General features: G+C 37.7%; 1 protein-coding gene across 1 annotated transcript in view; it reads left to right on the top strand.

Moving 5' to 3' along the window:
- Positions 1-284: 284 nt before the first annotated feature.
- LOC106086912 (synaptic vesicle glycoprotein 2B) overlaps positions 285-15,590 on the top strand; it is an 82,703-nt gene continuing 67,397 nt past the window's right edge. Inside the window, exon 1 of the mRNA XM_013251731.2 lies at positions 285-725. Within this exon, the coding sequence (XP_013107185.2) occupies positions 665-725 (61 nt within the window). The 5' untranslated portion in view covers positions 285-664. The remainder of the gene's footprint in view (positions 726-15,590) is intronic.

Genomic DNA, 15,590 nt, shown 5'->3' with positions numbered 1-15,590 from the left:
AATAAATTGTATACAAATACCAAAAGAGAATTTACCATCGAAGCGCTCTCCTCTCTCTCTCACTCTCTTTGATACACTCGTAAACATTTCAATGTTTTATTAACATTAGTGCAAACATTTGCAAATCACTTATTGATGACATTTGTTGGCTGGCAACCGAGAGCCGTACAGAGAGTAAAAGAGCGTGTTAACATGTTCGCATGTCAAGTTCGGGTATTCTGTCAAAAGAATTTTCTACTGCATGCAAACTCATTTTATGAGGGGGGTCCTAGCAATGTTTAGTTTACCAAAGTTGCTCTTGTCAGCAACAACACACGCCACGTGAAGAGGCGGAAGACCCAAAGAAAAAAAAAAAAAATAAATAACCAATAACAAAATGCGAAAATGATGTTTGTGTTTTTAAATCGATTTGGGTATTTTTAACAAGAAGAGTGTAAACAAAACGGGAACGGTGCGGCTAATTTTCTTTTATTTTGGCATTTTGTCAGGCGGAAGAACGAATCGCAAATAAAAAGAATAGTAACGCAGCAAATTGTACAAAGCACAAAACAAGAAAAAAAAAAAACAAAAATTATTTTACATTAAAATAATCTATATATAAGTTCAAGTTCGATTAGAATCTCAACAAATTCAAAAATCATATCACACAATAACAACAAGAAAAATGAGTACATTAAAAATAAATGAAATCAACAAATGCAATGATGATGGTGCTAGTGAAAATTGTAAGTTTAAGGGTACAAATGTACAACACTCGTAAATATACATACATACATACATATATATATATATGTAAATATGTGCATACATCTGCCAATGTATGTGGTTATGGGATCCCCCAGAAAAAGAAGACCCCAAAATTTTTAGTGCGAATTAATTTATTATACAATGTTGGTAGTTGCTTTGTTTTCAACTTTGCTGTTTCTAACTGCCGCAAGCCATAAAAATTAAGAAAAATAAATTACAAATTAAAAAAAAATTAATATTTACATAAACAAGAGAATTCATTAAGTGTGCCCAATTGTGTTTGTTTGTGACGCTAAGTGAGTTAATAAATAAAAGCGGTAAAAACTTGTGTTTCGTAATTTAAATGCATATAGTAAAACAAACCCCAACGAGTTAAAACTAGTCAATATACAACTAATTCTGCAATTTAACTTCCATTTTGAACCACCAACCATCCACCTAACATGTCCGTGATCGTTTCTGGTTTTTACTGGTTTGTTCTTACCTCGATACACTAAATGTCAGACGCCTAGCCTGCCAGTCAGCGGACAAGCAAACAAATGCATCGACGAGCATTGATTTATATGTATCATTAAAAACGTCAAACGGTGAATTTTACGCCATTCAGACACTTTACAGCTTTTTGAATTTTCTTTGTTGTCTTTTAACTCCACGAATGGCTAAAAAATCATCTGGCAAAATTATTTATCTTTTTCCTTTTGTGATTTTAGAAGTTGAATGAACTTTTTTTAATGTTAGTCTGCGTTAGTACCAAAAAATAATTGTGGAACGGAAACGAACGAGTTTCCTTTATTTCCTTTATGGAGGGTATAAACTCCACCATAGGATGGGGGTATACTAATTTCGTCATTCTGTTTGTAACTACTCGAAATATTCGTCTGAGACCCCATAAAGTATATATATTCTTGATCGTCATGACATTTTATATCGATCTAGCCATGTCCGTCCGTCCGTCCGTCCGCCTGTCTGTCGAAAGCACGCTAACTTTCGAAAGAGTAAAGCTAGCCGCTTGAAATCTTGCACAAATACTTCTTATTAGTGTAGGTCGGTTGGGATTGTAAATGGGTCACATTGGTCCATGTCTTGATATAGCTGCCATATAAACCGATCTTGGGTCTTGACTTCTTGAGCCTCTAGAGGGCGCAATTCTTATTCGATTGGAATGAAATTTTGCACGACGTGTTTTGATATGCTATCCTACAACTGTTTAAGTATGGTTCAAATCGGATGATAACTTGATATAGCTGCTATATAAACCGATCTTGGGTCTTGACTTTTTGAGCCTCTAGAGGGCGCAATTCTTATCCGATTGGAATGAAATTTTACACGACGTGGTTTGTTATGACTTCCAACAACTGCACCAAGTATAGTTCAAATCAGATGATAACCTGATATAGCTGCCATATAAACCTATTTTGGGTCTTGACTTCTTAAGCCTCTAGACGGCGCCATTCTTATCCGATTGGAATGAAATTTTGCACGACGAGTTTCGCTATGACTTCCAACAACTGCACCAAGTATAGTTCAAATCGGATGATAACCTGATATAGCTGCCATATAAACCGATCTTGGGTCTTGACTTCTTGAGCCTCTAGAGGGCGCAATTCTTATCAGATTGGAATGACACGTGTTTCGCTATGACTTCCAACAACTGAACTAAGTTAGGTTTAAATCAGTCAATAACCTGATATAGCTGCCATGAAAATCGATCTTGTATCTTGACTTCTTGAGCCCCTAGAGGGCGCAATTCTTATCCAATTTGAATGAAATTTTGCACGAAGTATTTCGTTATGGTATCCAACAACTGTGCTAAATATGTTTTAAATCGGTCCATAACCGACCGATATGGTAACCTGACTTCTTGAGCTTCTAGAAGACGCAATTCCTATCCGATTTGGCTGAAATTTTGCATGACGTATTTTATTATGACTTCCAACAACTGTGCCATGTATGGTTCAAATCGGATGATAACCTGATATAGCTGCCATATAAACCGATCTGGGATCTTGGCTTCTTGAGCCTCTAGAGGCCGCAATTTTATTATCCTGAAATTTTGTACGACGGATCCTCTCATGACCATCAACATACGTGTTTATTATGATCTGAATCGGTCTATAACCTGATACAGCTCCCATATAAATCGGTCTCCCTATTTTACTTCTTGAGCCCCCAAAGGGCGCAATTCTTATTCGAATTGGCTGACATTTGACACAGGTCTCCAACATATAATTTAGTTGTGGTCCGAACCGGACCATATCTAGATATCGCTCCAATAGCAGAGCAAATCTTTTCTTTTATCCTTTTATTTGCTTAAAAAGAGATGCCGGGAAAAGACTTCGACAAATGCGATCCATGGTGGAGGGTATATAAGATTCGGCCCGGCCGAACTTAGCACGCTTTTACTTGTTTTGTAATAATTGCAAAAATTTGATCTTTTCGGAAAACTAGTTTTACGTAAATAGAACTCCCAGCCGCGAGTTCAGCTATATCAAACTATTGTACGATCAGGATTATATCGAACAAGAATGTCAAGGGGTCTGGAACAATTCGCTGTTCGTATGGCATCTATTTTTAAATATGGTCCAATCTGATGTTTGCAGGGATTCCCGTTCAAGCGACTCCCCGAAATAGTTGTTTCTAACACTAAATTAAAAAAAATCCGACCCAGAGAGTACCGTAGTACCCTCGGGGTCGGATTATTACGGATTTACTACCTTTGCTACTTGTCTCGGTACATCCAAAAAAAATTCATTGTCCTCCATATGCCTACAGAGCATTCTGTGAACGCTGTAGCTCGTACCTGAGATTCCCATGATAACGATAAACCCGATACAAATCGGAGCTCACAGTTCCAATTTGTGTGGTGCTACTAGTATCTATCTAACCAGTTATAGCTCCCATATAGTTGACTTTCTAATTCGACTTTTTGTACCTGTAAAGAGTTTATTTATAAATCTCCAAAGCGATTATAAAATTGTTATGCGAAAATAAAAAGTACTACTTCGCCCAAAAATGCACCATTTTACTTCTATTTAAAATTTTGAATTTTCCATCCCTGTCTCAAATTTCTGAACTTGCACATGATCATTTTGGGAGTTTATGAATTGCTCGAATGGGAAATTTTTCTCGTCAAAGAGCAAAATTCTCTTTGAAGTCTAAAAGTTTTTGCTTTATGTAAGATCTTATATCTTTTGGAACTTGTTAGGTTTTACCTTGGGCTCGTTTTTCAACAAATGTTGCATACTTTCATTGGATATTATCAGATCTTTAGACATTTGATTGCCGCTGCGTGGATTTCGTTGAATTCGGCCCCTTCTTTTGCCAAACCATTTCAAGTTTTGTTGCAGCTTTGTTTTGACCATCACCAGTATCATAATAACGATTCATGGATACACAAACATTTTGTTGACTTAGATGTATTTAAGTTCGCCAACATTGTAAGTTTGTGATTTTTCATTGAAATATAACGCAATGACACTATTACGCTTAAACTCCATCACGAATAACATTGTTATACTCTCCACCATAGGATTGGGTCGCACTTATTTCATCATTTCGATTGTAATACATCGAAATATTGATTTGAAGCTACATAGTATATATATTCTTGATCGTCTTGACATTCTGAGTCGATTTAGCCACGCCATATCTGTCGAAAGCACCGTAACTTTCGATGGTGTAAAGACATGCGCTTTAAATTTTGCAAAAATACTTCTTAATAATTAAGGTCGATAGGGATTGTAAATGGGCCATATCGGTTAATGTTTTGATATAACTTCCATATAAACCAGCGTCCTATCGACCGTTTCGATGTTCCACAATGTTGCATGCACAATCGTCGCCCACTCCCTCAACTCGGACTGCGTTGACACAAAAGGCTTCGGGTTAACCAAGTTTATTGACGGCAGTCCTCTGGCCTTCACCGCCAAATCATCTGCCCTTTTATTCCCCTTTACTCCGTTATGGCCCGGCACCGATGCGGAGTGTGACATCCTCAGAGAAGGTGTTAATCTCCTTCTTACACTGCAAGACTGTTCGTTACTATACCGTCCTGGTTGTTATTGCCCTTATGGCAATTTCACTGTCCGTAAAGATGTTCACAATCGACGTCCTCGCGTTAGCACCACACCACTTCACGCATTCCGTGATCGCCCAGATCTCCGCCTGCAGGACTGTATTATGGTCATACAGTCTAAAACATATCTCAGTCCCTGGGTTTTCAATGTAGACCCCCAGGCCCACTCTGTCTTAAAGCTTTGATCCATCCGTGTAACATGATCTTCCAGATGGCAATACTAGGGATCCGTCAATCTAAGACTGTGCCGCTGGCAGCAGTGCCTCGACCTCAAGGTTCATCTCAGGTATTCGATCGGAAACCTCTTCCCTTCCTTCCAGGAAACTGAATTTCCTATCCAAGATCACACCTAAGTATTTGACCTTGTCAGTTATCAAAATCGTCTTAGGAAACGTGGTGCGTCTTCGTCTTCCTCGTGAACAGGCATATTTCAGTCTTCTCTGGGTTAAAATTGAGACCTCTGGGTCTAGCCCATTCATAAAAATTTTACTTTCCGATTCAATAACAATCAATTAAGTCTTTAAGAAATGCGTCATATAGGCAATGACTATAGCCATTGTCTTCTACGCTGTGAATAAAAATTATTCGTCAAGGCGATTCAATAACTCATTTTAATGTTTTTTCATTTCATGGAACCGCCAATCATTGTGGTTATGGTTTGAAGGAGATCCGTTTGGAATTTTTCGGCCCTTCTGCATAGTTGGTTCGGATCATTACCCCTTAGAAGTAGATAACATCGTCTGCATAGCAGAGGGGCTTAAATTCCTCCTCAGTCAGCATCCGTAATAGGTCATTTATGGTAGTCACCCATAAGAGTGGCGATAAAATGTCCTCCTGTGGCGCGCCTTGTGTCACTTGCTCCCTTATTGGACGTACAACAATTTTTGAAAATTTTAGTCAAGGTATTTCTGAAATTGTGGGACTATTTGTAAACAGGAAGGCCACCGTAGCGCAGAGGTTAGCATGTCCACCTATGACGCTAAACGCCTGGGTTCGAATCCTGGCTCCTAATGCTGGCAACATTTGTGAGGTACTATGCCATGGGAAACTTCTCTTCTCTCTGCGACACGCCGTTCGGACTCGGCTTTAAGAAGGAGGCCCCTTATCATTGAGCTTAAACTTGAATCGGACTGCACTCATTGATATGTGAGAAGTTTGCCCATGTTTCTTAGTGGAATGTTCATGGGCAAAATTTGTATTTGTTGTGGCGTGCCTTGTGCCACTTTCTTCCTTATTGGACATACAACAATTTTTGAAAATTTTAGTTAAGCTATTTCTGAAATTGTGGGACTATTTGTAAACAGATTGAATGTTTTTTTTACGCAGTTGGAAAGGCTTGAAAGTTTTTTATACTCGAATTTTGTAATCTTTCGAACTTGAAGAAGGAGTAAATGCCCCTTTGAAGGAAGGGAGAATTTATCCTTCTCAAGATTTTAATTTTAATTGATTATATATTTTTTTATAAAGTCTAATCCATGCCAAACGATTAACGTCCTAGCTGGATTAAGATCGATATTTTATATTTATGGCCTGTTACAGAGATATCCCATACCGGACGACAAGCGTCTAAGTTGGATATTAACTGTCTAGGCAAATTTTATGTTCGATGAAAAAAACAAAACGCCGTAAAGCTCCGCTTAAAAATTAAAGTTCTTTATTAGTCGGCAGTTTCTATCGAATCAAAAAAAATTACAAGGGACTCTTTCTTATATAGATTTCTCATCGAGTTGGACAGTTGTTACATGTACATATGAGTGTTTAATGGAGAGTAAGAGTAATGAAAATATATGATATTACATGAGTGACAACTAAGACATAACAAAAATGAGAATGAGTACTTTTATAAAGAGCAAAAGAGATAGATCATATTGAATGAGTGTAAAATTTAATCATAACATTCGAGTGATAATAACAGTTGACTGAAAAAGTATTCGCATTAATTTTAATATTTGGAACAACAATCAAAACATAAAATAATAAAAATTGTATAAATTTAATCAAAAATCAAAATAGTTTTGTGTAAATATTACAATATATAAAAAATAAATGGTTGTGGGAACTGAGCATCTGCTACACACTCCCCCTCTGCCTCAGAAATCGTCCCGATGATGTGGCAGCACCTTTAGAACTTAGGCGTTTTTTAATATTTGTTTCCTCTGCCGTAGGGATCGTCTTTGGGTATGTTGCTGGCGTGTTGCATAGGAATAACCTTTTGTTGTTTCTTTGTTTGTTTCATGCGAATGGTCTGTTGTTTCTTCGTTGTTTGTTGCATGAACGTGGTCGGTTGTTATTTCTTTGTTGTCTGTTGCTCTTTTTGGCACCTTCTGACGAGCTCCATGTGTCCTTTCGTAGATCGGATTGTCGTCATGACCTCCGTACAGCGTTATGTCGGATGTATGAAAAGTTCCTATTGGCTTATCGGGTGTATCCACTGATGCAATGGTATAACACGAAGATCCGTGCTTTGCTATAACGATGAAGGGTCCATCACGTCGAGGCACAAATTTCGAAGTAATATTGCTAGACTTTTTGCTAAGGATGTGAGTGGCAACTAAAACCTTATCTCCAACATTAATTTCTTTTTGAGGACATCTTTTCATGTCTGCATACAATTTATTTTTGTCCTGCATTTGTTCTTCTGCTTCTCTGGCTAATGTTAAGGAATCAGCTAAACGAACTAAATGTGGAGTTATTTGTGGTACAAAATTTTCAGCTCTAACAATCGCCCTTAAATCATTTTGTACTTCAAATGGTGTTCTCAATTCTCTGCCAAATGTAAGATAAGCTGCTGAGTAGCCAGTTGTAGCACATTTTGATGAATTCATTGCAAATCGTATAGATGCCAGATTTAAGTCCCAAGTGGTATGGGCACGCTTGACACAGATAGAAAGTTGCACCTTAAGGTCTCTATTTTTACGTTCGACCGGATTGGCTTCCGGGTGGTAAACTGGTGTGAAAGTTTGGCGGATTCCCAAACAGTAGCATAACTTCTGCATGACTGCGGATACAAATTGTGGTCCATTATCCGAGTGAATTCTGCGGGGTATTCCATATCTTAAGAGTACTTCGTTGAGCAATATAAGAGCACACTTTTCAGCAGAAGCTTCTTTGAGAGAAAAAAGTTCAGTCCACCGACTGCAAAGATCTTCTATAATAAAAATCCATTGATTACCTTTTGAGGTTCGTGGTAGTGGACCAAATAGGTCAATTGCAATGGTTTCAAATCGTTTTTTACTATTGACGGTTTGGACAAGACCTGCGGGTTTCATATTAGATGGCTTGTAGCGCTTACACTCAATGCAGTCTTTTACATATTCAGATATGTCTTTCCTCATTTTTGGCCAATAATAAAGCTGAGTTATTCGGTTTATTGTCCTTTCGATCCCATAATGGCCTGCTGTTGGAACATCGTGATAATTATATAAGACTTCTTTACGCATGGATTTCGGAACGACTAGTTGACCGTTCTCACTATCTTCCTCTGCACAATATCGATATAGCACGCCGTCTAACATTATATAGCCCCTATCTGTATATCTAAGCGTATTTTCGTCATTATCCTCAAAAGACTTTATTATGGGCTGTAGATCTGGGTCTTCCAATTGTAATTTCCGAAATTCTTCCGCTCCTTTTCTCGGGAAGTCAATGTGTATCGATAAACATTCACACTTCACCTCGCTATGATGACATGGTGGTCTTGATAGTGTATCAGCCACACAATTTTGTCGAGCAGGCGTATATGCAAGTTTAATATTGAAAGTCTGTAACAATAAGGCCCATCTCGCCAGACGGCCTGTTGGACTTTTTAGGCTGAATAGCCATTTTAGGGGTTGGTGATCTGTCAGTATTAAAACTTCGGAACCTTCAATGTATCCTCTGAACTTTTGCACAGCCCAAACCACGGCAAGTGCCTCCCGTTCTGTGGTTGAATAATTTCTTTCAGCGGGTAACAGTAAGCGGCTGGCATACTCTATGGTTCTTTCGGATTCTTTCTCCCCCTGGAGCAAAACAGCCCCAAGCGCGTAATTGCTCGCATCGGTTTTGAGGACGAAGGGCAGTTCTTCGTTAACCTGTTGTAAAATGGGTGGTGACGTTAACATTCTCTTTAACGTATTGAAAGCTTCTTGCTGTTTTTCTCCCCAGTTCCATTTTGCATTCTTTTTGGTAAGGTCCGATAAAGGCTTTGCTATATTTGCGAAGGAGGGTATAAAACGCCTATACCAAGAGCAAGTCTGCATAAATGACAGAACTTCTTTAGCAGTTTTCGGATTGGGCCGATTGTTTATTGCATCGGTCTTTTCTCTATCTACTTCCAAGCCGTGTCTCGTGAGAATATGCCCGAGGTATTTTACCTCCGATTTACAAAAGAAACATTTCTCTCTGTGTAATCGAAAGCCGAAATTCTTAAGCCTTTGAAAAGTTTGCTTAAACTCAGATATATGGGATTGAAAATCTTTTGAGCATATAATGATATCGTCGAGATATGCCAAAATTAAAATGTCTGGTAAACTGGCTTTAAATTTGTCAATAAGCCGCTGAAAGGTTGCCGGCGCATTCTTCAAACCAAACGGCATACGATTAAAAACATAGATTCCGAATGGAGTTGTGAAAGCAGTTTTCAATCTGTCTTTTTCGGCTACCTTTATTTGCCAATATCCTGAACGAAGGTCAAGTGTGGACATAAAAGGAGTTGTTTTGGCTGCGTGCAAGAGGTCGTCGATTCGGGGAAGCGGATATGTGTCGGTTGTTGTGATTGCATTGAGACGACGATAGTCTACACATAACCTGACAGTGCCATCTTTCTTAGGAATTAGTACCACCGGAAATGACCAAGGTGATTCAGTTTCCTCAATTATTCCGCTTTCTAGCATCTTTTCCAGTTCCTGCTTTAGTAGAATCTTCATTTTTGGAGATAGTCTATATGGAGGATTCGAAATCGGTTCGTGATTTTCTGTTTTGATGTGGTGTTCGACTTTGGATATGGGTATTTGGATGTCATCAAATATATTACATTCATCCAACAGCAGTTTATTTAAAACGACTTTTTGACTTTCTTTTAAATGGAGACCTTCATTCGATCGTAGTTTGATATCGAACGAGTTAAGTTCCAACGATGTAAATATTTCGTCACAATAGCTCTCATATCTCGTTTTCTTGAGTGGAGGAAATAATTCAGAATTTTTGGGAGTCTCGATATCATCTGGGATTGAACTTTCAAATATTTTATTAATGCCACCAGGCGAATATTCGTTGTTTTTGTTCTCGAACCAAGATAAAAATGCGTCCAACTCTTCAGGTTTTTCTTGGATTTTCTCCACCATAGATATACTAGTTTTCAGCACAGAGGAATGTGATTTAAAACTAAATATTTGTTTCGGGTCGTCTTTGAAATACCACGTATGCTGAGCTAAATCTAAGACCATGCCACATTCTTTTAGGAAATCGACACCCAACAGTGTCCTGTTTCCAATGGCGTTTGGCAAGCATATGAACCGAATCTTTTTGAATCGTTTGCCTATAATTATGTCAACCAATGTCGAGTACACCACCTCGTTTCGGGCTATGCCATCGGCTAAAACTATTTCGGCATTGACTTTCTGAAATGGGATCCCCTTTTGAATCAATTTTTGGTACAATAAAAATCCAGCGACACTTGTTCTGGCCGCGGTATCAAGATAAGCTTCTCCATTTAGACCATTAATATTGACATCAACCAAAGGAACATCACTTCCAACCAATGGAGTATGTAACGAATTAAAGTCCAGAGCTTGCTCTTTAACATTATTAGAGTCCTTGTTACAATTTGGACAATTTGAGCGGTAATATCCTTCCGCACCACAACCATAACAGTTAATTTTCGTCTCTGAGACTTTAACGTGTTTATGTTTCTCAGCCTCTATTTTTTTAAAACAGTTTTCTGCCAGATGATTCTTCTTTCTGCAGTACGTGCAACGTAAACAGGGCTTTTCTACATTTTCTGAGTGTTTCGGCTTAGATTCCTTGGTGTCCTGTCTGTTTTCAGAGATAGTCATTTCTATTTCCCTGGCTTGCTGTAACAGATCCTGGAAGGTGCGTACGCTATCTCTGCTAACTTTCCCTCGGATTTGCAAGCTTAACTGACCGAATAACATATCTAGCATAGTTTTTTCGGATACTTTTTCGGATAATTGTGCGAAAAGTCGCCGCTTTCTGCACACAAACATATCTGTAGATTCAAATGACTTTTGCTTTTCCTGACATAATTCATTAAATATTCTCCAGTCAGGTTTTATGGGTGCAAAAGATTTCTTCAACAAATCTACGGCGTCATTAAATGTTCGGGCTTCATTCTGAACCCCTTGCCACCACGTAGATGCATAGCCTTCTAGGAGCAATGGAAGGCTAGTTAGCGCTAGGAAATCTGATATATTTTCGGCGTCTTTATACACCAGTATAGTGGCCAGAAAATCCTCAACTTTTGTGGAATTGCGTCCACCAGAAAATCTCGCAGTACAATTGCTGAAAGTGGCTTTAGTGTCCTGTCTGTTTGAGACACCTCCCAACAGTTGTCTAAATTGGGCGTCACTCAACACTATATTGGGCTGAGTTGGCGGATAACCCATAGGGATCTGGTTTGAAACAGATCTGGCTCCCGTAGAGCTACTACCTGGAAGACCATTAGCTGAAGATGATGTTCTCTGTGCCTGCTTTGAAAGAGACGCCTCGTCGTTTCGAGCCAATTGTTCGTTAATTTGATTGTTATTGTTTGCAGTCGCTTGTTGAGATTGCGAAGAAAGTGGTGTAGAAGAATTATTTTCTTCACCTAGAGGAATTAATTGGCTTTCAGGTACCGCCGGATTATTTCTAGGACTTCTTCGTATCATTTTGTGAAAATCCCGTTTACTTTTGTATTTCTTAATATTGGGAAACCCTGTTTAAACACTCAAGAGCGAGGATCCACGTAAGCCTCTTTTACAAATGTAATATTTGAGAAAGAGAGAGAGGTTTAAAGCACCACTAATAAAGCAATGATGAGTGATTTGGAACAAATGAGGTGCGAATATTTGGAGAAACAACAACAAACACTGTTACACAGAATGTGATGGAGAGCCAAACAACAACAGGTACTGCTTGTGGGCTCCGAAACCAGACCAAACAACAACAAAACTGCACTGTTAAGAAAACAACAAGACCAAGTTGACTGCGTTGTGTATATCGATGATAGAAACAAATGTGATTGTAGCAACAACACTGGGACCACAAACAGCACAACTTCGTCATATGATAGAAAAACGGCAGGCTTGTTTAATTCACGTGCAATAGCACTTTTGAAATTGTGATTCCTCGATGTTGAAAGCAATTTTTTTTTTTTTGACAAATTTATTTCTTTCGTTTTTGTTGGGCGCCAATGAAGAAGGAGTAAATGCCCCTTTGAAGGAAGGGAGAATTTATCCTTCTCAAGATTTTAATTTTAATTGATTATATATTTTTTTATAAAGTCTAATCCATGCCAAACGATTAACGTCCTAGCTGGATTAAGATCGATATTTTATATTTATGGCCTGTTACAGAGATATCCCATACCGGACGACAAGCGTCTAAGTTGGATATTAACTGTCTAGGCAAATTTTATGTTCGATGAAAAAAACAAAACGCCGTAAAGCTCCGCTTAAAAATTAAAGTTCTTTATTAGTCGGCAGTTTCTATCGAATCAAAAAAAATTACAAGGGACTCTTTCTTATATAGATTTCTCATCGAGTTGGACAGTTGTTACATGTACATATGAGTGTTTAATGGAGAGTAAGAGTAATGAAAATATATGATATTACATGAGTGACAACTAAGACATAACAAAAATGAGAATGAGTACTTTTATAAAGAGCAAAAGAGATAGATCATATTGAATGAGTGTAAAATTTAATCATAACATTCGAGTGATAATAACAGTTGACTGAAAAAGTATTCGCATTAATTTTAATATTTGGAACAACAATCAAAACATAAAATAATAAAAATTGTATAAATTTAATCAAAAATCAAAATAGTTTTGTGTAAATATTACAATATATAAAAAATAAATGGTTGTGGGAACTGAGCATCTGCTACAAACTAAGTAAAACAATTTTTAATCGGTTTACAAATAGTCTCACAATTTCAGAAATATCGACGATATCTTGACTAAAATTTTCAAACAAGATTGTTGTAAGTTCAATAACTCATAAAACGTGTGAGATATTCAGGACATTCAGCATGGTTTTTGTAGGATTTTATGAGATTTATGTGTTTGGGTGCTCTATCTTAAAAAAAAAAGAATCAAGCCGATCGGCTTATAAATGGCTGTTTGGTATGCAATTCAAAAAATTTACATGTTCGAGGTAACCAACTTGACCAACTCAAACGCCACGGATGAGCCCCTGGACTCACTAGAGTCCCCAAATTTTGCACCTCAACATTGACTATGTAAAAATTAGTGCACATATCTTTAACCGTTAAAAAGTCCTAGAATTATTTCCAAGACTTTTCGATTTGGCATCACTGCGTTTAAATATTCAATCAGATCCTGGTGACTTAAACAGTTGGAAACTCCTCAAGACTTCCTTAACTATAAATTCCCTAATGATGAGCTCTCGATCAACCTCATTGTTTCCGCATTCCGGTATCTTCGTGTGTCTCGTTTTATCCCGTGGAAAATGCGGGATAGATCTAACGATTCCGAGCCTGCCGTAATGAATAGGCATGAATAGCGTCTCCATCATCTTCATGAATGACGTTGGCTTTACATTATCGAAGGCACCTTTAATGTCAAGAAATTATACCATTGTGCATTTCTTGACTGTGAGCTTTCTATGCATCCATCTAGGTCGTCAAGGACTATTTTAGTGAACTTGCCCCTGTTATAGGCTCACTGATGCTGAAAAAGTCGATCTGGGACGAAAATCTTCTATTTTCGTGGTGCAGCCAAAGAACTTTAGTTCGGCAAACGTTTTTTTTCTTTCCCTATTCCTAGCGAGCTTTGAACAAGTGGAGGGTCATGGTTGAATATCAAGACGTTTATAGTCTCCGTAGGTCGATTACTAAGTACTTCTTTGATGAGTTTTATTTGTCATCCATACTAAACTACGCATAATCTACCCAAATATAACTTCGTAAAATGCATTTTATGAAGTGGCCAATGGCATCAAAGAATCAAAGACATGCTAGAACTTATATATCAGTAAAAAACGTAGGTTGGGACGTATTCTTCGCCAATGCAAAGGTTGTCGTTTTCATATCTTTCTATCCAGAAACAACAACAAAAAAATTAGCAATTTCATTACCACTTCGAGGTGCAAATTGTTCTTATTGAAATGTCTGACCGGCTTTTTTTTTTATAAAAAAAACCGTACTAAATTTACAATTTAATTAAGTCTTTAAGAAATGCGTCATCTAGGCGATGACTGTAGCCATTGTCTTCTACGCTGTGAATAAAAATTATTTGTCAATGCGATTCAATAACACATTTAAATGTTTTTTTCATTTCATGGAACCGCCAATCACTGTGGTTATGGTTCGAAGGAGATCTGTGTGGAATTTTTTGACCTTGTATTTGACATGGTTTCCTTTGAGAGCGTCTTAATTTGCAGTTAAGTTTTAAGTGATTTGTTATCGGAAAATTTCCTTAGGAAATCATGCCTCACTGATTGATATTAATTTGCTAACTGCCTATTAACCAAGTGGACAATGTTGTGCACAATGGGATAAGGAGAATGCAGAAGTGATTGATAAAAAAGGAGTTAGAAACAAATTTCCATAAAATACTCAATTTCATTATTTTTTTTTTTTAAATTTCAAAAAAATTTGATTATGCCAACAATTTTCAATAACCCAAGATCAATGAGATGGAATTAAATATTAAGGTTTCATTTGGATGAATATCTATTTCAGATTTTTGATTGAGTCATTCACCTGCTCTTCATTATAGAAAGCTTAATTTAATTTGGGAGTAACAGCCAGTTGCAAAAAAGGGGATGAATTTTCAAAGAAATATATTGGCTTAGCAAAAGGTGAATAAATTGTAGGTCCTATGACATAGGGATAAGGGAAAGAGTGGGTCATTTATCCTATAGGTCACAATAATGAATGCCCTACTACGAATCCTGACTGAAGGTATTATTTAACCCTTTCTTCTACGCAGACGACTTTTTATATTTCTAAGAGGCAGGAGTCTGTACCGATATGCAGAAGGAACGAAATTTTCTTAAATATACAACTTGGCTAAACCTAGGAGCCTGCACCTTAGTACAGAAGACTGAAAATTGTATATTTTTATGTTTACAAGAAAGACGAAGGTTGGGCAATACGAGTAACCGCATTTCCACAACAAATCCATTTCGATAGCTAACCGAATCAAAAATATTTGGGAGTAACCTTGGATAGAAAACTGAACTGGAAGAGGTAAACCCTTGGGCGTATTAAGAAGACTCACAATTGTTGGGCAATCAAAGGCTCGCAATGAAGCCTGACTTCGACAATAGTCGACTGACTCTACAGAAATGCGATTCGATCAATACTAAGTTACGATTCGTTGGTATGATGGACGACGATGGACATGCAACAGGTTTAAAAAATGTTTTGTCTGGCCATAGGCGGGACAATGTGGACCATGCCTACTTAAGCACTGGAGACAGTTTTAGATGTTCAACCCATAGATATACAAATTAAGTATGAGACTCAAGGTCATAGGAATGGGGAAGCAGCGGGATAATAGATGCAACGGTAGGACACCTGACTGGATAGGAAGAGCTTTCGG

This window comes from Stomoxys calcitrans, chromosome 4 (genome assembly GCF_963082655.1).
Source record: "Stomoxys calcitrans chromosome 4, idStoCalc2.1, whole genome shotgun sequence".
In the NCBI taxonomy this organism is placed as follows: domain Eukaryota; kingdom Metazoa; phylum Arthropoda; class Insecta; order Diptera; family Muscidae; genus Stomoxys; species Stomoxys calcitrans.
Note: the sequence above shows the minus strand (reverse complement) of the source record. Positions and strands in the feature narration are given on the sequence as shown.